The sequence below is a fragment of the Equus quagga genome, chromosome 13, assembly GCF_021613505.1.
Source record: "Equus quagga isolate Etosha38 chromosome 13, UCLA_HA_Equagga_1.0, whole genome shotgun sequence".
Lineage (NCBI taxonomy): Eukaryota > Metazoa > Chordata > Mammalia > Perissodactyla > Equidae > Equus > Equus quagga.
This window is the reverse complement of record NC_060279.1, coordinates 86168148-86193571: the sequence shown is the minus strand read 5'-3', so window position 1 is coordinate 86193571 and position 25424 is coordinate 86168148. Positions and strand designations below refer to the sequence as shown.

Below are 25424 nucleotides of genomic sequence, written 5' to 3'. Positions count from 1 at the left end.
CCAACTAGAAAAAGAGACATAATAGAAAAACTGGAAAAATATAACAAAGGACATTTGAAAATGAAAGGTTTCCCAAAGTCTATTTAATATGTGAAAAGATTCTCAACTTCCTCAGTTATCGAGGAAAGGGAAATAAAATGCCTACCTGGAAACATTACACACTAATAAGAATACTAAGATAAAAATGACAGAAAATACTAAGGGTTGATATGATGTAGATAAACCAGGAATCTCATGGTCTGCTGGTGGTGTAAAGCTGGTTTAGAAGAAAAAGCTTTTTGGAAAACATTCCACAGTGTGTGATAAAGCCAGACAGATGTAAGCCTATGATTAAAAAATTCTAATACCGGGGCTGGCCCCGTGGCCGAGTGGTTGGGTTCGCGCGCTCCGCTGCAGGCAGCCCAGTGTTTCTTTGGTTCGAATCCTGGGCCCGAACATGGCACTGCTCATCGGGCCACGCTGAGGCAGCGTCCCACATGCCACAACTAGAAGGACCCACAACGAAGAATATACAACTATGTACCAGGGGGCTTTGGGGAGAAAAAGGAAAAAAATAAAATCTTTAAAAAAAAAAAATTCTAATACCATATATACACCTGAAAGATCTACATACATGCCTCACAAAGAGAAAATAATTTGCACTGGAGGAGTAGTTTCAATTTCCCCTAACTGAAAACCACTCATGTGAAGATTATCACAGGAAGGAATAAACTAATTCTTTGATACTTGATATCAATAAATTCGCAAACAACATACAGAATGAGAAAAATTAAAACCAATTATGTGAATGCTGTTTTCTCATTTGTGTAAAATTTAAAACACTTGAAAGTTTTCTTTGGTCTTAGATATCAAAATATTGGTTACCTAGTGTGGAATTGGTGACTAGCAGGAGGAAAAATTTGGCTTGGGCAGAATGCTGCCAAATTCGATTTTTTTTTTTAATTTAGGTGTTGAGTACAGAGGTATATTCATTTTGTATAAAGTTTCACTGAGCTGTGCATTTACAACCTGTGCATGTGATATTGACATTTTTAAAATACACAGCAACAACAAGACATGCTGAGAGAACTTAATGGATTTCTGGCTGGATTGCCGTCATACTGTCCAGGTGGAAATTAAATATACTAAATAACTCTACTCTGCTTCATTTTTGAGATTATGCTATAATTTCTAAGATAAACATTAAAATATAATGAATATGCAACCGCCAAATTGCAAGAGCTAAGAGGTAGAATTATTTAAAAAATAATAAAGAAGAAATTTATGATATAAAAACCAAGAACACATAACTGGGGTAATAAAGAGCACACTATAACTTGCTAATTACAATCTCAAATGTAACCTTTCATGTATTAAATAGAACTACACTAATTGCTGAGGTTACACATATTTTACTAAAGTCAGTTGGATATTTTTGAAAGAGGTACACCTAAAATATAAGAATTCATATAGAAAAATGAAAAATATATTCCGTCTAAGTTTAAACAATTAAACTACCATATGGATATAGGTCAGATAAATTAGACATTTATGTTAAAGCAGTTTGCTATTATTACTATTATATTCTTTTTTATTTTTTAATTTTCAATTTCCCAATGTTATAGATGAAAAATAAGCATAATTTGACTTATTTTAAATTTATACATTTGTGCATATATAGACACAAGAATCATACACACATGTGTATATACATTCAAATACAAACACACATTTTGTTTACTGTCAAATTGTTGTAAATATATCTACGTGTATCATGAGTTTAAAATACGTTTCTCTATTTTTTTGACAAAGCATTCAATATGCCTCCATAAGACAAAATAAATTCTTCATTTCTAATATTTGAAAATTTAATTCTTCATATCAGCTTTATACTGTAAACATAGAGAGACCAATATTAAAATCATTTGTAAAATTAAGAAAACAATCATTTTTTTCTTTTAAATATTCACAGGCCAACAGCAACACACAAAGGAAATGGATTCATGGCTTACCCCTTCAAATTACCCTTCTCCCATTGCTTCAGTTTAATGCAAGGCTCCCCCGGAACCTTATTTCCTCACCTTTGAGACATAGAAGTGCACCTTGGAACTTATTTCTGCCATGATGCCCATTAGGCGCTTTCACATTGTATAAAAAAAAATCTACTTTCTATAGATTCCAAAGTGCATATAATTTTCTCCTAGATGAAATGCATTTTCAATAGGAATAACTTTACGTAATCTCTTTTAAAAATCTGCAAAAATATACTTCTGTGATCTCATTTCCCTGACTCCAGTTTAAATGGTCATTTTTACATGAAAATATTCTAAATATATTATCCTCCTTCATAAAATATTACTTCAAATGACTATGGTCTCTCTAAGGATGTCATGCACACGATCTATACTTAGTCCTCAATGACTCAACCCTCTGAAACTGAATTTACCCTCCAGTTTTACTGAATGCTCTTTATTTTCTGGGGGAGGATTCTCCTTTCAGTTTCTCGAATGACAGTCTCAATTAGTGTTCCTGTTTTATGGAACATTTCCTACAATCCCATAAGTACTTAATGTCAGGAAAACTTATATCATATTGAAAATTACATTCTTAATGACTTCTCTATAACCTAGAGACTGTTTCCAGAGCCACTATTTTAACCACTACGCAGAATCTCACCCCCCACTGCAAACATTAATGCATTTCAATTACATAAATATTGCATGATAATGACATTTTATTTACAGTGGCCATTCCTGATATTTTTTATCTAGGAGCAGAAGCTCAGTCATTCTTGTTGGCCCCTCTCTTGTCAAACGACTCTTTCATAAATGCACTTATACACTGAAGAAAGTTACTGAATAAATAAAAACATTTGAATAAACAAACATTTCACACATTTATTACGAGTTTCAGTGATTTTGTACTCCTTTCCAAGGAAAGCAGACCAGAGACACTCTGGAATCATGGCTCATGAGGATGTAGGGGCTGACAGTTGGGAAACAATTAGAGACTAGGGTGGAAATGTTCACCAGCCACAAATTGGGACTTTTAACAATTCCTAACCAAATGTGGATGATACATGAGGGAGTCCACAAACACACAAATGTGCACAGCAGTTTAAGGATGTTTTGCATAGCTGTGGCCTCAGGGTAGGATCTTGGGGACAGATTGTTCCTGCGAATGTATTGGACTCGCTGCTTATGCTTGTATAGGAGGAAAACCATGGAACCACTGGACCAGATCATGAGCCCCAAACAGAATCCATCATGGAATAATAACAATGCTATGTACAGTGAATCTGTGATGTTGCTATGATTTACAGAATGACAGTAGCCATAATCTTTTTTCCCTGTGACGTTTGTATTGCTTTTTACACCAGTCATATGAAAAAGAACCAGAATATTTAGCATCAGGTGCAGGATCCAGCAGAGGATGGTGGAGATTCCCACGTACCTGGGAGCTTTTCCTTTAAGCTCTGCCCATCTGGAGTCCCTGGGACTGATCATAATCACCTGAAAGACGCTCAAGAGGCAGGTGGTGCCAATGGACACATCCCTGCCCACTCTGTTACCATAGGAAACAAGTTTGCATCCAAAATCACTAAGGAAAGGCTTCCACCCCAAAATTACCATTGTTTGTGGGAATCCTTTAAAAAGAAGAACAAAGAGGTTGGCTACAGTCAGGTGCTTGAGAATCAAATCTGTGGACCTAACCCTAAATCTTGTGTGGTAAAGGAAGACACAATAGTAAAGAACAAAGAAATTCCCCAAAATTCCGACTATCACCTGTAATACAAAAATCATTCCTACCACCAAATGCCTGCCTGGAGGACATTCTGTCAAATCCCAGGGAACAAGAGTCATCTTCCGATCCAGAGATTCCTGCATGTGAAAACGAGGCATGAGCTATATATGTCATGTCAACTGAAATTCAATATTCTCCTCTTACTTAATTTCCCACTTATAAATAATTAATTATAGTTTTTAATTTTAATAGGTCTCTAAGTATTGACTGTTTAATCAATAAAGTGCTTTCTACAGAATATTAGTCACTCCTATAAAGGCTGTATGTGTACATCCTGTATTCTTCAAAACTTCCTGAGCGGGTCAGTCTAATATTTCTGGAGAAAAGAGAAGCAGCACTGAGGCAGAGAAAGCTTAGCGATTTGTCAAATTCCAGCTGTTTTTATGGGAAGAGTGGAGATTTGAACTGGCTGGACTGGTATAATGGCAGTGCATTTATCAACAATGTTAATCTACAAAGCTAGTTAGATGTGTTCTTCAAAACACAGGACTATATTTAGAGGTTTTCATGCCATGTTACATTATTTTTAAAGGAGGGATTTTGTTTTATCTTTTTGAAACAACTTTCTATTTACGTGTAAATTTTTATTGTAGAGGCCAATACCAATTAGGAATCAAGATTTAAATATATTAGTAAAATCTGCATGCTCTGACCGTGGTCTAATTCTATGCGGATGTGCCACAGAAACACAAATTTGCTTCTATGTCAGGAATGATATGGTACCGAGCAAAAGAACTGCTTCATGATCTATTGTGCCCTGAATTGTGAGAACTGAAACACCAATATGGGTAAAGTAGTGCTGGGCATAAATTTAATATTGCTAATGTGAAGTCATCAACTAATCTGTTTAATAACATCATTTAAGAAAAAGTAGAAACATGAGGGCAAGCTTTGTGACACCATACTTAAATATTTTATGCATACAAAAATGTAAGTTGTGAATTCTTGTATACTTTATAAATTGAAATTTCAGAGCTTGTGATTGATATGTGAAATTTTTTTTTTTTTTGAGGAAGATTAGCTCTGAGCCAGCATCTGCTGCCAATCCTCCTCTTTTTGCTGAGGAAGACTGGCCCTGAGCTAACATCCATGCCCATCTTCCTCTACTTTATATGTGGGATGCCTACCACAGCATGGTTTGCCAAGCCGTGGCATGTCCGCACCGGGGATCCGAACCGGCAAACCCCGGGCCGCCAAAGTGGAACATGCGCACTTAGCTGCGTCACTGGGCTGGCCCCGATATATCAATATTTTTAAACCAGAGAATAGATCACAAGGTACTTTTGTGTCTAACTGCTATGTGAAATCCATTTGTTACATTACCATTATTTAAATGCTTCTTCTCTAAATTCAAAGTGAAAATTTGGTCTCACCAAAATCAACAGATCATAGATATTTTCAATAGTATAAAAGTAATGTCTCTGTGAACCATTTCACACACCCAGAGTTAGAGAAAACGTTTCTCTTCCAGCAATTGTCATTCCTATGTTCTGCTTCTGCAAAGGATTTGATAATTCTGTGGATTTACTCTACATTTTATTAACCATGAAGTTGTCATAGGCACACCTGTAGTAATCCTGGAAATGTAGTCTCTTATCCCTGTACGGTGGCCTGACTGCAGACAGATTTTAGAACTGCAGCCAAGATTCACATTACAAATTAGATTTCATTCTCACTTGGATTAAACACCAACAATCACTCTCAGCGAGGATCACACTAAATTACATTAGGAGGCATCAGGGATGGTGTCAGGTCTAACAACCCCACCTCTCTTTCCCAGCTCAGCACAAACCTCAGAATCACTCCTCCTTTCTGCATGACTTCAGCACTGGATCAGGTTCAAACACAGAAGAATCTCTTTTCCCAATATCATCACTTACCCAGACTCCTGATACCCCTCTGTGCATGCAGACTGCCTCTCAGACTGAAATAGGAAACCCTCCCCTGACTTCTCCCAGCTGCCAGGCTGCAGGTCAACAGAATGATCGCCACAGCTACTGTTGTGGGGAGAGAGGAAGGCAGCCAGACCACTAGATATGGGTTTGTGATTGTGTGACCTCATCTCCCCTCGGAACAGCAATCATCTTTTCACCTGTAGCTGCAATGACAGGACAGGCTTGGGAAGCTGAGAATATTTGTGAAAAACTTTTTCCCGCTTGTCGATTATCAAAAACAATGACAATTTCTAGTTATCCTCCCAAAGAGACTTTTGCAGTGTTTGGAGAGACTCTCTCTTTTCCTTGATCTCTGGAGGTTGAGAGAGTCTCACCGAGAGGGAGCAGGCAATAATGTGGTCTGACACCTGAGCAACTTATGTGAAGCACGTGTGGCTGATGCTTGGCCTGCGGTGAGGTCTGTGCATCTCAGGCCTGTTACCAGAGTGTGGGCAGAGTGTGTGGTCCCCTGAATATTCTCCTGCCTGGTCCCTAGGCTGGTCTCTGGGCAGGTAGGACAGCCATGGACCGTGAGATAGTAGGGCTGCAACCAGGCAGGTCACGGTACTACTCAGACACTAAAGTTCAGGTCTGAGATAAGCCTGTACCAGGGGTGCTTAGGTGGGTGGTTTCTCCTAGATGCCTTAGGTGTATCCCGTTGGCAGGCATGGCCTTCACTGGGTCCCTGGCAGGTGCCTGGGTGAGGAGAGCTGCCTCTGGTACACAGTAGAGCAGGTCTAGAGCTGCATCGAGGGCTTCTTGAAGGACAGTGATTTGGTCTCAGTTCTACTTGCCTGTTATTGGGAACACCTACAGGTGTGTCTCCTCCCAAGTCCGTTGGATGTGTCTCTTGTGGGTTCCTTGTGTGGGTAAGACTGCCTCCAGACCGTGGAAGAGCAAAGATAAAGATGGGTCATGGGACTGCTTCAGGGATGGCAGTTGGACCAGAGTTTAGTGGACCTGTCACGGGGTGCTCGTGGGCATGGCTATGGGCGGGTCCATTGCAGGCGGAGCTGTCTCCAGGCTGTGCTAGAACACGGCTTCCTTCAGGTCATGGGATCACTTCAAGGGTAACCGTTGGATCTGGGATTGGTGGGCCTTCTACCTCAGGCGCGGATGGGCTTGGCTGTTCCTGGGTACCTTGGCAGGAGAGGCCAGAGGCAGGACCACAGACGAGTCAGACTGGAGTTGAGTACAGAGAGTCACAGGGCTGCTTCTGGACCAAAGGCAGCACCACAGTCAGCAGGGCTGCCGCCAGGGCTTGGGGCTGCCTTCTGAAAGTGGTCCTCCTCACTCGGGCTCCACTGTGGTTTTGCAACCCCCTGCCTGGTTCCCACGCGTCCCACAAAGGCACTTCTTTTTCATGAACGGCTGACAAATTCTGTCTGGGTGCCGGGAGGCAGGGCAGTGCTGATGTCACTCCAGAATATAAATTCTAATTGCTCTTTTGTTGTTGTTGTTGGTCTTTTGTTTCCCTCTTATCACAACAGTGGTAATATATTTTGAAGTATGTTATCAATTTTACATAAAATTGTTTTTTTCATCCAAAATACTCACCAGTCATTAGCAGATCTACAACCCCTTGTGTAACTTTTTAAACATTTTTAAACTTTATTTTATTGCCGTAGCATTGGATTATAACATTATATATATTCATTATATATATTTCAGATCTACATCGTAATATATTTTGAATTCTGTGTAGATTACATCATGTTCACCACCCAAAAACTAATTATAGTCCATCCCCTCACATGTGAGCCTAATCACCCCTCTTGCCCTCCCCTCTCCTGCCTTCCCCTATGGTAACCATCAATCCAATCTCTGTAGCTATGTGTTTGTTTGTCCTTGTTTTTATTTCTACTTATGAGTGAGATCATACGGTATTTGACTTTCTCCCTCCGAATTATTTCACTTCGTATAATACCCTCAAGGTCCAGCCTTGTTGTCACAGATGGCCGGATTTCATCATTTCTTATGGCTGAGTAGTATTCCATTGTGTATATATATCACATCTTTATCCATTCGTCCCTTGATGGGCACCTAGGTTGCTTCCAAGTCTTGGCTATTGTGAATAATGCTGCAATGAACATAGGGGTGCATGTGTCTTTATGCATTTGTGTTTTCAAGTTCTTTGGATAAATACCCAGCAGCGGGATAGCTGGATCATATGGTAGATCTCTTCTTAATTTTCTGAGGATACTCCATACTACTTTCCATAGTGGCTGCACAAGTTTGCACTCTCACCAGCAGTGTACGAGAGTTCCCTTCTCTCCACATCCTCTTTGAACACTTATTGTTTCCTGTCTTGTTAATTATAGCCATTCTGACAAGAGTGAGGTGATACCTCATTGTAGTTTTGATTTGCATTTCCCTGATAGCTAATGACCTTGAGCATCTTTTCATACACCTCTTGGCCATCCGAATATCTTCTTTGGAGAAATCTCTATTCAGATCTTTTGCCCATTTTTTAATTGGGTTGTTGGGTTTTTTTTTTGTTGACATGTATGAGTTCTTTGTATATTTTGGATATTAACCCCTTATCTGATATACGGTTTATAAATATCTTCTCCCAGTTTTTAGGTTGTATTTTCCTTTTGTTGATGGTTTCCTTTGCTGTGCAGAAGCTTTTTAGTTCGATGTAGTCCCATTTGTTCATTTTTTCTTTTGTTTCCCTTGCCCGGTCAGACATGAGACTTGAAATTATGCTGCTCAGACCAATGTCAATGAGCGTACTGCTTATGTTTTCTTCTAGAAGTTTCATGAATTCGGGTCTTACATTTTGAGTTGGTTTGTTTGCCTTGTGTAACTTCTATGGTTGTGTTAAGCTACGTAGCAAAGGGGACTGTGCAGATGTGATAAGGTGACCTGAAAATAAGAAGTTTATCCTAAATAATCTGGGTGGGCCCCATTTAAATATATGAGGTCTGAAATCAGAGATGTCAGAGACATGTGGCCAAAGGGGAAGTTAGAGGTTAGAAGCATAAAAGGATTTCATATGCTGTCTCTGTGCTTGAATATGGGGGCTGAAAATACATGGAAATTACCCAAAAAAAACCCCAATTATGCCAACAACTGCACAATCCTGGAATGATTTTTCCCTTGAGATGGAAGAAAAGTGCTCAGACCAGCTGCATCTTGAGATTGGACTTTTGCGATCCTAACTAGAGTACTAAGCTAAACAAGCCCCAATGCTGACCTACGCATTGTGAGAAAATACATGGGTGTTGTATCAAGCTACTAATTTTGTGGTAATTTGTTATATCAGAAATAATAAACTAATACATGTAGGAATAAGTGTAATGATAAAATATTTAAGAAATAAAATAACATAAAAGTAACCATTAATTTCCCCAAGACCAATTTTGTACCCTTTGTGGTATATCCTATTTTTAAATTGCATAAAAAATAAACACATACACACCATTAATATATTTGAATTTTTTCAATATTGAGATAAACATTTTCTTATTGGAGTTTTCCAACCAAATTCCTGTCCTTAATCAGTAATCTCTGAAGAAAACATTTTCAAGCACCGAGTGAGTGAATACTACCTCAGATTCATGTTGGGAACCAATGAACGACCTTTATGGAAACACTTCCTGTTTACACATTTACAGATTTGAATCTGTCTCCTGCCATCACACACATCCTAGCATATGTACCATTGATCTTGAATTGTGCACATGTGAATTATCCAGATGTTTTTTGAGATATGAGATTCCTTCACCTTTTCAATTACACAGTTTCATTCGGAGTAGGAAATTGCCACAGGGCCATTGCACATGACTATAAAACAGAATATCCCACTTGTGTACACATACTACATCTTTCATATTTTGGACTTTTCATTTTGGGGTACATTGTTATTGTCTCCCCCTCAGGGTTGTGGAGCCTGAGGAATAGCAGAGGTTTCCAGGGAAAACAAGTCATTAGAGGCCTCCCACTGGCAAACGTGTGTAGCCCCTCCAGCCCCTCTATACACAGAACCAGGCATGGTCCCAGGACAATGTCTTGGGCTGAGTCACCCACTTGGCCTAGAAAATCACTCCTTGGAGTGCCTGTGCTCCAAGAGGTTCCCATCCAAATGCTGCAGGTGTAGATTATGCTCCCAGAGGAACCATGACACATTCCCCTTAGAGCAGGGCTCAACTTCCAGCTGCATCCTATTCCCTCCCCCATCTTGGGTCTCCATCACCTAGAATGCAGTAAGGCACAAGACTGTAGGTCTGAGCTTTGAGTTCAGGCCCATTGAAGACCAGAATTTGTAGCACAAATCATTCATACCACCAACTCCCTGCTGCCCCTTCTATGGGTATTTGATTGCCTCTCCCTCTATTGCCTGTCTTCCTTGCTGTCTAATCTGTTGCATATGCACTCAGGGAACTAGGAAAGGTTCTCAGGGACGTTGATACAGCACCTTCTTTGCTCCTCCTTGCCCCAAGTGGAGCTTAAATTCCTGGTGACTGGATGGCCATAACTGCCCTTCCCAGCATAAACATGTAGGGCACCGACCAGGCCTTATGCTAAAGGGGAAATGACAAATTAGTTTATATGGAAATTAAGAGCTGACCTTCATCAAAAATGAGACTGAGAGAGAGAGAGAGAACCGAGAGAGAGCTTGTAAAATACGTATATAAAGAATTGCTAGAAATAAACAGGAAAAAGAAAGACAAAACATTAGGAAAAAGTGAAAAGTATAATCGAGAATATACATTTGAAAAAGATACCAAAAGGCTATTTAATATGTGAAAAGATGTTCAAATTTATTAATAATCTAGAAAATGCAAATAAAACCAACCCCTTATACCCTCACACACCAACAAGAAAACTAAAATGAAAATTAAATAAATTAGCAGTGTTGTCAGGATGTGGGTAAAACAGAAATCTCATACACTGCTGGTAGACATGATAATTACTATAAAAAATACATCTTGGAAAATATTTCACTGTATCTTATAAATTTGAGCTGATGTAAACCTATAGTGTAACAATTTGGCTAACATATGTCTACCCAACTATTATTTGTACATTAGTCACTAAAGAAAATTTCTAGAATTTACATACCAGTACTATTCCCAATAGTCACCAATTTGAAAACACTCCTTGAGCATCAACAGTGAAACAGTTAAATGAATCCTTTGCTATACAAACAGAGGGATAATATACAGCAATGTTAATGAGTAAACCACAGAAACATGCAGAAACGTGGATAAAGTCATCAACAGCCTAAAGAAAGAAAATGTTAAAAACAAATAAGGGAAGTCCTACGACTAGAATATACAACTATGTACTGGGGGGGTTTTGGGGAGAAGAAGAAAAGAAAACAAATAAGGGGATATCTTCTTATTTACATAAAATTTTACAAAATAGGCTGAAAGTTGCATATGCCCTTAGATAAAAGAATATTGCTCAACCATAGAGGTAGTGACTGTGGAAGAAAGAATAAAGATTGTGGCTTGCGGAGCATACTGACAATGTGTTTCATGATACATCTGTTACAGAGACAAGTGTGTTCAGATGGTGAAATTTCATAAAGCTGTGTATTTATGATCTGTATGTGATGTCAAATTTTTTTAGTACAATCAATGATAAAACACTTGATAGGAGGAGCTTAATAGATTATTGTTGGCTGTGTTGCCCCCTTGCTGTCCTGCTGGAGGTGAAATGTATTAAATAACAACACTCTGGTTCGTTTTTAACAGTATGCTATAATTTCTATTTAAACTAAAGCGTAATGAATATACACCCTCCAAGTAGAAGTAGTAAAGTATAGAATTATTTAAAAAATAATAGGCAAGTTACGCAGAAAAACTAAGAACATAAAATAGGTGTAATGAAGAACACAAGATATATTGGTAAATCCAATCTGTAATATATTCATTATTATTTTGAACATAAATAGACTAATTGCTCCTCTTAATATCAAATATATTTTATCATATTTTTTCAGAGATATAGGTAAAATATATTGATTAAATTAGAGAAAAGAAAAAGTATATTAGATGTAACTTTGATCGATTAAACAAGCAGCATGACGATACACATATCAGATACATAGACTTGGGATTAGTCTGCTGGGGCTGCCTCAGTAAAATGCCACAGGCCGGTCACTTAAACAATGCATATCGACTTTCTCACAGTTCTGGAGGCTGGAAGTCCAAGCTCAAGGTGCTGACAGCGTTGATATCTCCTGAGGCCTCTCTGCTTCACTGGCACATGGGTATCTCTTCTCTGTGCCTCCCATGGCCATGTTGTGTCTGTTATGTGCACTCCTGGTGTCTCTTCTTCTTATATAGAAACCAGTCCTACCGGATTAGGGCTCCACCCTTATGGCTTGATTTACTCATAATTATCTTTTCCAAATCCTATCATGGGATACAGTCATATTAGGGGTTAGGGATCCAACATACAAATTTTAATGGTATGTAATTCAGTCCATCACATACGTTAAGCTTAAGGAAGTTTGTTAGTATTGTAATTAGTATTTTTATTTTGTAATTTCCTTTTCCCCAAATATTGATTGTTGGAAAACAGACATAATTTGATTAATATCATATATATTCACGTGTACATATATATACACACAATGAAAGAGAGACAAACATATATACAAACACTTGCAAACATAAACACACACACATTTCTTGCTTGCTTTGTGGTCTAATACGTGGTTAGTCTTTCTAACATTCTTATGTGAACTAAAAAAATGTGTTTCTCTGTTTTGTGGCACAAGATTCAATATATATCCATTAGTTTTAACTAATTATTTTGTTTTTCCATTTTGAATCTTTAATACATTGCATCAGCTTTAAAACAGCTGTATTAAAAAATTTATTAAAATAGAAGAAATTTCCATTTTCCTCCTTTGAAAATATGTCAAAAATGGCACCTAAAAAATGAGTTTGTAAGAGAGAAATCTCAAATAAATAAAATTAGGAATGAGAGAGGAGAAATCACAACAGATACCAAAGAAATACAAGGGATCATAAGAGAATACTATGAAAAACTATATGCCAACAAATTGAACAACCTAGAAGAAATGGACAAATTCCTGGACTCTTACAACCTCCCCAAACTGAACCAGGAAGAAATGGGGAATCTGAATAGGCCAATCACAAGTAAAGAAATAGAAATAGTAATCGAAAACCTCCCCAAAAATAAGAGTCCAGGACCAGACGGCTTCTCAGGAGAATTCTACCAAACATTCAAAGAAGACTTAATACCTATCCTTCTCAAACTATTCCAGAAAATTGAGGAAGATGGAGTACTCCCCAACACATTCTATGAAGCCAACATCACTCTGATCCCCAAACCTGACAAGGACAACACAAAGAAGGAGAACTACAGGCCGATATCACTGATGAACATAGATGCAAAAATCCTCAACAAAATTCTGGCAAACCCAATACAGCAATACGTAAAAAAAATTATACACCATGATCAAGTGGGATTTATACCAGGGACACAGAGATGGTTCAACATCCATAAGTCAATCAACGTGATACGCTACATTAACAAAATGAGAAACAAAAACCACATGATCATCTCAATAGATGCAGAGAAAGCATTCGACAAGATCCAACACCCATTTATGATAAAAACCCTCAATAAAATGGGTATAGAAGGAAAATACCTCAACATACTAAAGGCCATATATGACAAACCCACAGCCAACATCATACTCAACGGACAAAAACTGAAAGCCATCCCTCTGAGGACAGGAACAAGACAAGGGTGCCCACTTTCACCACTCCTATTCAACATAGTACTGGAGGTGTTAGCCAGAGCAATTAGGCAGGAAAAAGAAATAAAAGGAATCCAAATAGGCAATGAAGAAGTAAAACTCTCGCTGTTTGCAGACGACATGATCTTATATATAGAAAACCCCAAAGAATCCATAGGAAAACTACTAGAAATAATCAACAGCTACAGCAAAGTTGCAGGGTATAAAATCAACTTACATAAATCAGTAGCATTTTTATACCCAAACAATGAACCAACAGAAAAAGAACTCAAGAACTCAATCCCATTCACAATCGCAATGAAAAGAATAAAATAGCTTGGGATAAATTTAACCAAGGAAGTGAAAGATTTATACAATGAAAACTACAAGACTTTCTTGAAAGAAATGGATGACGACATAATGAGATGGAAAGACATTCCATGCACATGGATTGGAAGAATAAACATAGTTAAAATGTCCATACTACCTAAAGCAATCTACAGATTCAACGCTATCCCAATAAGAATCCCAAGGGCATTCTTTACAGAAATTGAACAAAGAATCCTAAAATTCATATGGGGCAGCAAAAGACCGCGAATTGCTAAAACAATCCTGAGTAAGAAAAACAAAGCTGGAGGCATCACAATCCCCGATTTCAAAACATACTACAAAGCTACAGTGATCAAAACAGCATGGTACTGGTACAAAAATAGGTCCACAGATCAATGGAACAGAATTGAAAGCCCAGAGATAAAACCACACATCTATGGACAGCTAATCTTCGACAAAGGAGCTGAGGGCCTACAATGGAAAAAAGAAAGTCTCTTCAACAAATCGTGTTGGGAAAACTGGACAGCCACATGCAAAAGATTGAAAATTGACCATTCTTTTTCACCACACACCAAAATAAACTCAAAATGGATCAAAGACCTAAAGATTAGGCCTGAAACAATAAGTCTTCTAGAAGAGAATATAGGCAGTACACTCTTTGACATCAGTTTCAAAATAACTTTTTCGGACACTATAACTCCTCAGATGAGGGAAACAATAGAAAGAATAAACAAATGGGACTTCATCAGACTAAAGAGTTTCTTCAAAGCAAGGGAAAAAAGGATTGAAACAAAAAAACAGCCCACTAATTGGGAAAAAATATTTACAAGCTACCTATCCGACAAAGGATTAATATCCATAATATACAAAGAACTCACACAGCTTAACAACAAAAAAACAAAGAACCCGATCAAAAAATGGGCAGAGGACATAAACAGACATTTCTCAAAAGAAGATATAAGTCTGGGCAAGAGACGCATGAAAAGATGTTCATCATCCCTAATCATCAGGGAAATGCAAATCAAAACTACACTAAGATATCACCTTACACCCGTTAGATTGGCAAAAATGTCCAAAACCAAAAGTGACAAATGTTGGAGAGGTTGTGGAGAAAAAGGAACCCTCATACACTGTTGGTGGGAATGCAAACTAGTGCAGCCACTATGGAAAACAGTATGGAGATTTCTCAAAAAGTTAAAAATAGAAATACCCTATGACCCAGCCATCCCACTACTGGGTATCTATCCTAAGAATCTGAAATCAGCAATCCCAAGAATCCCATGCACCCCTATGTTCATCGCAGCACTATTTACAATAGCCAAGATGTGGAACCAACCTAAATGCCCAGAACCTGACGACTGGATAAAGAAGATATGGTATATATACACAATGGAATACTACTCAGCCATAAAAAAGGACCAGATTGTTCCATTCGCATCAACATGGATGGACCTGGAGGGTATTATGTTAAGTGAAATAAGCCAGACAGAGAAAGACGAACTCTATATGACCCCAATTATAGGTGGAAGTTAACATATAGACATGGAGAACGGATCAGTGGTTACCAGGGAAAAGGGGTGGGGGGGGGGTGGGGGGAGGGCACAAAGGGTGAAATGGTGTGCCCACAACATTACTAACAATAATGTACAACTGAAATCTCACAAGGTTGTAATCTATCATAATCTTAATAAAAAAAAAATGAGTTTGTGACACCCCTCCAAATGCCTATTTTCTCATTGCTACAAGATTAATGGAAGGCTCCACCATCAATTTATTGTCTCACCTGGGAAGCATGAGTGAGCCATGGAACCAGTTCCTTGCTAACATGCCCAACTGGCTTCTTCACGTAATATGAAAAACAACCTCCTATGCTTCCCCCAAACAATGTCAATTATGCCAGTCAGCATGCATTTTTTTAATGGGTAACCCTCACCTGAGGCCTTTTAACAATCAGCAAACACATTCTTGCGCTCTTCTTTGTGTACTGTCGGTCATTCTGGTCCTTTCTACATTTTAAAATCTCCCCTCAGAATATCATATTTTAAATGACTACATCTTGCCAAAGATTTAACATACAGAATTCATGCTTGTCACTCAATCCTTCTACACCCTGAACCTAATTTACTCTCGAACTAAGCTTCATGCTATTCAATATTGTGAGGAAGAATCCTTCTTTTTTCAGTTTATTAATGAACATCACATATAGTTTTTCTATCTTGTGGAATATATCCTACTATCACATAAATAGCTAAAGTCAGTGAAAATTAAATATATCTGATTGAAAGTTACACTCTCAAATATTTCTCCAGATTTCTCTTGAAATAGTCTGGAGATTATTTCAAGAACCACCGCTTTGATATTGCATAGACTCTGAACTCTTCCACTGCAAACATTAAGAAAATCTGAATTACATAAGCATTAAGATGATAACTATATAATATTTTACATAGAATTAATATTCATTTTATTGTTTATTTTGGAGAAGAATGGTATGACTTATACTCTCTAAATGTGAAAGTTGATAAATTTGATTAATCCTGAAGGGAATTAACACATAAACAGTGAACCGCTATAAATATACATGCAATTTACAAATTTATGATAAGTTTAGGTGAGTTTATATTATTTCCCCAGAAAAGCAGAGCCCTGATAATCTGGAGTCATGGCTCATGAGAATGTAGGGACTTACAGATGGAAAACATGCAGCTATTAGCGTTCACCAGCCACAAACTGGAACTCTTAAATACTGTCAAACAAATGGGGAAGACAGAGGAGAGAGTCCACAGACAAACAAAGGTGCACACCAGGACAAGAATGCTTTGGGTGGCTCTGGTCTCAGGGGAGGATCTCAGGGAAAGATTGTTCCTACGCATGTATTGGACTTGCTGCTTGTGCCTGTATAGGATGAAAACCATGGAGCCACTGGACCAGATCATGAGTCCCAAGAAGAAGTCATCATAGAATGAAAACAATGTTGCCTACAGTGCCTCGCTGATGTTGCCGTGACTTATCAAATAACAGTAGCCATAATCTCTTTTCCTTGTTATGTTTGTGTTGCTCCTTTTATCAGTCATTATAAAAAGAATCATAATACTTATCATCATGTTCAGAATCCAGCAGAAAATGGTGGAGCTGCCCATGTGCTTGGGAGCTTTTACTTTAAGCTGTGTCCACCTAGAGTTCAAGGGGATAATGGTGATGGCCTGGAAGACACTCAAGAGGCAGGTGGTGCCAAGAGACACATTCCTGCTCACTTTGTTAACATAGAAAACAAGTTTACATCCAATATCATTGAGGAAATCTTTTAATCCAAAACCTAGCATTGTTTGGAAGACTCCTTTAGAGAGAATGACTGAGAGGTTGGCTACAGTCAAGTGCGTGAGAATCAGATCTGTGGACCTCAACCTGTATCCTGTCACGTAAAAGAAGAGATAATGGTAAAGAAGATAGAAATTGCCCCCAATTCCCACAATAGTCTGTACAAAAAAGAGCATTCCTACCACCAAATCCCCGGAGGCCATTCTCTCTGTTGGCTGTGACTGATGCTCCTCTCCTGAGCCCGAGATTCCTGCATGGGAGCGTGACGGATGAGTTGCATGAATCATAGTAACTGAAATCCAATATTCTCATCTTATACTATTTCCAAATCAGATAAATATTCAAACTTTCTCTTTTATCAAGTTTTCAATAGTTGACTGTAGAACTTTTAAGTGGTACTTACAAAATATGATTCACTTCCATGAAGGTCCTATGTATAACACACATTGTATTTCTCATGAGTCCATGAGATTGGCAGTACTATTATATTCATCGAAAATATAAGGAACACTTAGTCTGATAAAGGTTAATGATTTGTCTAAATTCTATTCTTTTTTACCGGAAAGGTGGGGTTTTGGACCTGGCTGCTTTGGTAAAGAGATAATTCATTTACTCTCTATGCTATTCTAGTATGACTAGTTAGCTGTGTTCTTTATATAATAGAGATGTATATTTAGTCATTTTCATATCTGGTCATCTTATTTTAGTGAGTGATACTTTATTTTGTAATTTTGCCTGTAACACGTTTCTATATACGTGTAAGGTTAATTGTGTAGGCCAGTACCAATTATGAATAAAGATATAGATATTTTTATCAAATGGAGGTGCACTGAGTATAGTCTAATTTTACACGAATTTTCTGAATGACAAATTTTATTTAATGAGTTCACATTTAATTCTATATTGGAGCAGCAAAATGCATTAATTTGTTTTAAGCCTGGGACCAAAATTTTACCAATCATGAAAACTGTCAATACTATGTTGTGCCCTAAAATACGGGTCTTGAAAAAACGGAATATGATTAAATAGCATGGGTAGAAATCAAATGTTACTAATTTTAAATCATAAACTAATCTGTTTATACAAGACAAAAGTATTGGCAATAAGGCAAGATTTGTGAAATAAATTAAAATATAAGGCACATATGCAAAATAGAATTTCTAGGATGAGAATCATAATCATTATATAAATTGAAATTCGTGGGAATGATTTCAGGATATTTTGAAAACAGAGACTATAAGACAAGATATATTTGTCCCTGATAGCCACTATCTGAAACCCATTCTTTTACATTACTATTTCCTTAAATTCTTCTTCCTGAACTTCAAGATAGAAAATAGTCTCACCAAAAGCAAAAGACCATGGCCTTTTTCCGTAGGAGACAATTACTGCCTCCATTAAGCACTTCCTACACCCAGAGTTAGAGAAAAGATTTCAGTTGCAGCAAGTGCCATTCAGAGACACCATTTCTACACAGGATTAAATGATTAATGTAGTTTCATCCTCCTCTTTATTACAAGCATGGATGTGGTAAGTATGTCTCTAGGAATCGTGAAAATACAGTCTATGGGTCCTGGAAGGTAGGTTGAACAGCAATTTGATTTTGGAACCACAGTCCTTAAACACTTAACAAGCGGGTTTTATTACAACTTGGTTTAAACACCAAGAGGCACCATCATCGTAGATTACTCTCAATTACACTAGGTGCCATCCTCCAGGATCCATACCTTACTAGTGAAAGATGTGGAATCCTCGTCCCTGTTTTCTAGCTCAGCTTAAGTCTCAGAAATGATTCCTTCTTCCCCTGTGTCTTTGGCACAGGACAAGGTTCAAATAGAGAAGAATCGCATTTCCAGTCTGATCTCTTACCCAGACTCCTGATACCCAGGCTTCCTTGCAGACTCTGCTTCTCAGAGTGAAATAAATAATATTCAGCTGAGTCCTTCTGTCCGTCAGGATGAGGGTAGAGTGATAACCATGCAGTCAGAATCGTGTTGTATGGGCAGCCAGACTAGATATGTTTGTGATTCTGTGACGTCACCTCCCCTCAGAACTGCAATCATCTTTTCACCTGTAGTTGCTGTGAGAGGACAGGCTTGGTGATCTGAGAATATTTGTGAAAAACTTTTCTCCCTTTTGTAATTACCAGAAAACAATTAAAAGTTTGTAGTTATCTCCAAGGAGATCATAACAGTGTTTGGGAAAAACCCTATTCCTTGATCCTTGGAGGCAGGCAGGTAGTCATATTTTGGAGGCAACAGGAAATAGTGAGATCTGACTGAGGAGGGACTGGTAGCGAGGCTCATTATTCACTGGATTTAATACTCTCCTGAGAAATTTTTCTACCTAAAAGTCTTGTTTGCTCATCTTCAGACGACTGAGCTGTACCATCATTTAAGTGATGAGGAGAGAAATTTAGCCAAAGTACCTGAGAAAGTTTTTCAAAAGGATACAAGTAAAAAGAAGAACATGATGACATTAATTCCCATTAGAAATCACTGGACTTTTTCATAAGTCAATGTGAATTAAACTGAAAGTATAGATGATATGGCAATTTTCTAGTAAAATACAATTTATGGATATTGATGTTTCACCCTTCTTCCAGTGGGGATAGAACTGTAAACAGAAAATTATCCTTGAAAGATAAAAATGTAAAATTGATTCTCCCTAATAAAAGCATCCTGATCAGATGGTTAACAGACAGATGACACCAAGCCTTTAACTGTCAGATCAGCCAAAGTTGTTCCTTCGATTCAAGAGCATTGACCTTGTCCCAGGAACTTCCACATGTATTGTCTCCTGAAGATTTACTAATGAGCCTTGTTTGCTTCTGGAATTAATTAACAAATATAAAATATGGGTTTAAATTAATCCTTCACATTTTCCAACCAACAAAACTAATATTTGTTCCAGGTCCAGTACCCAAGGTCCCCCAAATTCCAAATCAGGGGCTAGTTAGAGCCATAATGGAAAACAATCATTATTTACAACTGATATTTGCAATTTATACTCAGATGCAAACACACATGCACACCCAGCCCCTTAAATATATAGTCACATACTCTCCTGTACTGAAATCTTTGCACACTTGCATAAACTTTCCACAACAAACACAGACATTCATCCTCAATGTGACACACACTCACAACAGGCCACTCATCTTCACAAAGTCAGCCTTACCCCATCAGCATGTGTGTGTCCATCTCCACAAGGTGTCCACAGGTGGGAGAGTAGAGCTGCCTCCAGACCTTTGTTTGCCTGAAATTGGGGGCACATTTCACTCTTTTTATTTTCCTTGCTTCTCTGCAACAACCTGCAAACAAGCAACATTTGCAATGTGCAACATCTAAAAGGTGTTCTGATAATGGCCACTTCAGGACAAGCGGTCAGTGGCAAAGTGGGAGTGTCGGGGAGTGATAATGTGTGGGTGTGTGATAGAGTGAGGCAGAAGCCAGGCTGATTTCTGTCTTGCGCTTCAGATCTAACACAATTGTGTGCCCAGAGTTCAGCTGTCTCCAGAATCTTCGCTTGAGTTGGTTCCCTCTGCCTAGGTTGCGTTTGTCGGCTTTGAAAGAGAATTTTCATGCCAGGCTTTCCTATAAATTAGAATCAACATGTAGTTAAGTGATTCTGAACTCTGGTTTACTCCCTGGATAATCAGTTAATTTTTAAGCAATAACACCATCTGTGGCCCTCTTTCAGAGGTTCCATTAGTTGGTCTGGCGTGGAGTTAAATGTTATTTTAATAAATATTGTTGAGTAAGGTGTCCAAGTAATTCCAAGGTGAGGCTGGGTTCACGCACTGAGACCCCTGGACAGATATCTGAGGTCTGAGTGCAGGCTTTGGTCCATGGGTTGGTAAAAGTACCTATTCTGTATGGGCTTTTAAGGCACAGGTCAATCCAACCCACAATCCCATTGCTGTAGCACAATTGGTTGTCATCTCTGGGTGGCAACACACGATATTGGGAAAAAAGTCAATTGCTACCCACAACACGATGAAAAGCACAAGGAATAAACAAACCAGGATGCACTTCAAAAACAGGTTATCCAAATCTGTTAAACGTATAAAGATGTTCAACTTCCTAGTAATCAAGGAAATGCAAATCAAACAATTCTCTAGGATCATCGAAAACCAATGAAAAGACTAAAATGAAAACAGCAGAAATGACCATATGTTGGCAGAATGTGTCTAATCAGAAATCTCATGCGAAACTGGTGGGTATGAAAATTGGGCAGAAAAAAGCCTTTTGGGCAATCTTTCACAGTATCCAGTAGTACTCAACAGTGGAAACCTATGGCCTGACAAATACACTACTATTTATATACCCAACAGGAAGTTGTTTGTGTGACAAAAAGCTCTGGCATTTGTATACTAGTACTTTTCTCAATAACCTCAAACTAAAAATCCCGCACAAATGTATCCACAGTGGAATAATAAAATGAATTGTTTAATATTCACACAACGGAATCTTATAGAGCAATGTTAATAAATAATCCAGGATAACATGCAAAAATTTTGAAAATTCACCAAAAAAAGATTGAAGAAAGCCAAGAACAAGTAAGTGCATGCTGTATTATTTCATTAACATAAAATTTTAAAAAAAAAACAAGCTAAATGATATCTACGCTCTGACTTGTCATAATATTGGTTATTGTTGGAGGTAGTGACTGGAGAAAGGCATAAAACGTGGTTTCCAAGAGTACGGACAAAATTGTCTTTATTGATCTAGGCTTTGTGTACAAGTGTGTTCAGTTTGTGACATTGCAATGAACCATGCATGTGACATTAATTTTTTTATTCAGAACAACAATAGAAAACAGTTGGAAGAAAATAAATCCACAAATAATATTGGATGCCATGCTATGGTGCAGGTAGAGTTAAATGTATTAAAATACTACACCATGATGAGTTTGAGAACATATGCTGAAATTTAACAACTATAAAATATGCATATATAACTTCCAAGATGAGAGAAGGACAATGTGGAATTATATAAAAAGTAGCCTCTATAGCAAAGGGGTAAAACATAGAATTCCTTTAAAAAATTTATATGCAAGAAGTTAAGGTAGAAAGAATGAAAAAAATATGATGGTTGTAATGAAGAGCATGTAAGAAGTTGATGAATTTAATCCAAAATATACCCACTTTCATATTAACCGCAAAAGACGGATTACGACTAAGTCGTCAAACATTTTAAACTATATCCAACTGATTTCATTTTTCAAACATATAGGTAGAATATAAAAGTTAAAATATAAAGATAAAAATTATATTCAAGTAAGTTTAACCAATTACACAACTCACAAGGTGGTATCAGATAAAGTAGAATTGGAAAGTTGGGTAGGATTGCTATAGACCACGGTATAGCAGAACCGGAACCAGGCAGGTCACAGGACTGCTTCAGGGACTAAAGTCAGATCTGAGGTAAGCCTGTTATCAGAGGCACTTATGTGCATTTCTCTCCTGAGTCTCTTAGATGTGTCCGTTTGGTGGCATGGCTTCCACCATGTCCCTTGGCAGTTCTCTGCGTGGACAAAACTGCCTCTAGTCCATAATAGAGCAGATTTGGAGCCAGATCAAGGGGCTGCTTCAGGGACAGTGGTTGTCTCGAGGTCTACTGGCCTGTTACTGAGGGCATCTACAGCTATATCTCCTCCTAAGTCCCTCGGGTGTGTGCTATTAGGGTTCCCCATATGGGCAAGACTGCCTTTAGATCACGGGAGGGCAAAGCTGGAGGCGGGTCATGGTACTGCTTCAGGGATCTCCACTGGACCTGAGTTAGTGTGCCTGTTACAGGGGGTGCTTATGGTCATAGCTGCTGGAGGGTCCGGTAGAGAAGACTGCCTCCAGGCTGTGGTAGAGCAAAGCTGGAGCTGTGTCATGGGACCGCTTCAGGGACCACAATTGGGTCTGAGATTGGTGGGCCTTTTACCTTTGGCAATGATGCGTATAGCTCTTCCAGGGTGCCTTGACAGAAGTGGCCAGAGGCAGGACCACAGGCAAGTGAGACTGGAGCTGAGTTCACAGAGTGACAGGGCTGCTTCTGGTCCATAGGCAGCATCACAGTCGCAGGCCTGCCGCCAGTGCTGAGGCCTGCCATGTCAAAGTGGTCTTCATCAGTCTTGTGCTCCAGTGGCATTTTGCAACCTCCTAGCTGGATCCCACAGCTCCCACAAAGGCACTTGTGTCCATAAATGGTTGACAATTTGTGAGTGGGGGTTGTGCTGACATCCCTCCAGGATATAAATCCTAAGTGCTCATTTGTTGCTATTATTGTTGTTTTGTTTTACCCTTATTATAAACCATTTTAAAAGGTAAAACTCTTAATAGTTTTCTAAGTATGTTAACTTTTTAAAAGTATTCTTCATCTAAAAAATTCGCTAACCTTTGGCAGGTCTGAAACCCTGGTATAACTTCCATGTTTGTGTTAAGTTATATAGCACACGCACTTGTGCTGATGTGGTTAAGGTTACAGCTTTCCTTAATAAAATGACCTTAAATTAAGAAGTTTATCCGAGATTATCTGGGTAAGCTCAATGCAAACACATGAGCTCTTCAATTAAAGAAGTAGGAGATATGCGGCCAAAGACGAAGTAGAGATTAGAAGCATGAAGTAATTTCACATGTTGTTTTCATGTTTGAATACAGGGGCTAGAAGCACAGGAAAATCCCTTAAAAAAAAAAAAAGGAATTCTGCCAGCAATGGTACAATCCCAGAAGCAGATTCTCCCCTTGAGCAGGAAGAGAAGAGCTCAGGCTACTTACATCTTATTTGGGATGTGTATGCTCCCAATCAGAGTACTAAGCCAAATAGGGCAAAATATGGACCTTTGTACTGTGAGAAAATACCTGGGTGTTGGTAAGCTTCTAATTTTGTGGTAATTTGTTATTTCAAAAAAAAAACACAAGTAGGAATAAATTTCATAATAAAATATTTAAACAGTAAAATACAATAAAATTAGCCATGAATTGCCCCCAAACTGGCTTTTTTCCTTGAGGCATATCTCATTTCTTAGGCAATTTCAGAGTATGTCCCACTGTTTCATAGTATATCATGCACACTGTTAATACATATTTATTTTTTCAATACTTACAGAAATATTTTCACATTGAGGTTATCCAATCAAATTTCTTTCCTCAGTCAGTGATCTCCAAAGAAGATATTTTCAAGCACGTAGTCAGAAATACTACATCATATTTATGTTGATTATCAACAAACCATCTTTATGGAAACACCTCCTGTTCACACATTTACTGACTTGAGTCTGTCTCTTTCTATCACACGCATCCTAGCATGTGTATCATTGATCTTATGATTCACGTATATGTTGATTATCCAGATGTTTTTTAAGACAAGAGGTTCCTTCACCTTTATGATTACACATTTTCACGCTGAGTGGTGAATTGCCTAAGGACCCTTGCCCATGGCTCTAAAATTCCACCGTGTCCCCGCATACTGTATCTTTTATATGTTGGCTACTTTTCTTTTTGGGTAACTCCATCACGTCTTCCCGGGGATGGGGCAACCTGAGGAACAGCAGAAGTTTTCAGCAAAAACAAGTAAGGCCTTCTACCTCCAAAACTGCACAGCCCCTCCAGCCCCTTCTTGCACAGAATGAGGATACTTCCCAGGACAATGTCTTGGACTGAGTCACTCTCAGCCTAGAAAATCACTTCTCTGTGCTCCAAAAGGTTTTCATCCAAATGCTGCAGGTGTAGATTGTGCTCCCAGAGGAATCATGACACATCCCCCTTACATCAGGGCTAAGCTTGCAAGTGTGTCCTTGTCCTGCCACCATTCTAAGTCTCTGCACCACCACATCGAATTCAGTCGGCCCCAAGACCCCAGGTCTGAGCTCTGAGTTCAGGCAGTCCTAAGAACATAACCTGTAGCACAAATCATTCCTCCCACCAGTTCCATGCTGTGTCTTCCATGGGGTCTTGACGGTCTCTCCCTCCATTGCCCATCTTCCTTCCTGTCCAATGCATTGCACATGCATCCAGAGTACCAGGACAAGTTCTCGGGGACCTTGATCCAGCAACTCCTTCAATCCACTTGGCCCCAAGTGGAGCACCAGGACCTGGAGACTGGGTGCCCAGAACTATCCTCCCCAACATAAATGCATAGGGCACCCATCAGGCTGTATTCTAATGGAGAAATGTCAGATTAGATTATATGAAAATTAAGAGGTGATCTTCATCAAAAGTTGAGACTGAGGGAGATTGAGAGAACCAAGAAAAGACTTGTATGTAACATATATAAAGAACTCCCAGAAATAAACAGAAAATGCTGACAAAACATTAGGAAAAAATGTGAACTATAATCCAG

General features: G+C 38.5%; 1 protein-coding gene and 1 pseudogene across 1 annotated transcript; both read right to left on the bottom strand.

Annotated features, from left to right (window-relative positions):
• Window positions 1-2888: 2888 nt before the first annotated feature.
• On the bottom strand, window positions 2889-3842 carry LOC124250301 (vomeronasal type-1 receptor 4-like). Its single transcript, XM_046682113.1, has one exon. It carries the CDS (start codon window positions 3840-3842, stop codon window positions 2889-2891), a length of 954 nt encoding a protein of 317 aa, XP_046538069.1.
• Window positions 3843-16390: 12548 nt separating this feature from the next.
• LOC124250300 (vomeronasal type-1 receptor 4-like) lies at window positions 16391-17294 on the bottom strand (annotated as a pseudogene).
• Window positions 17295-25424: the final 8130 nt, after the last annotated feature.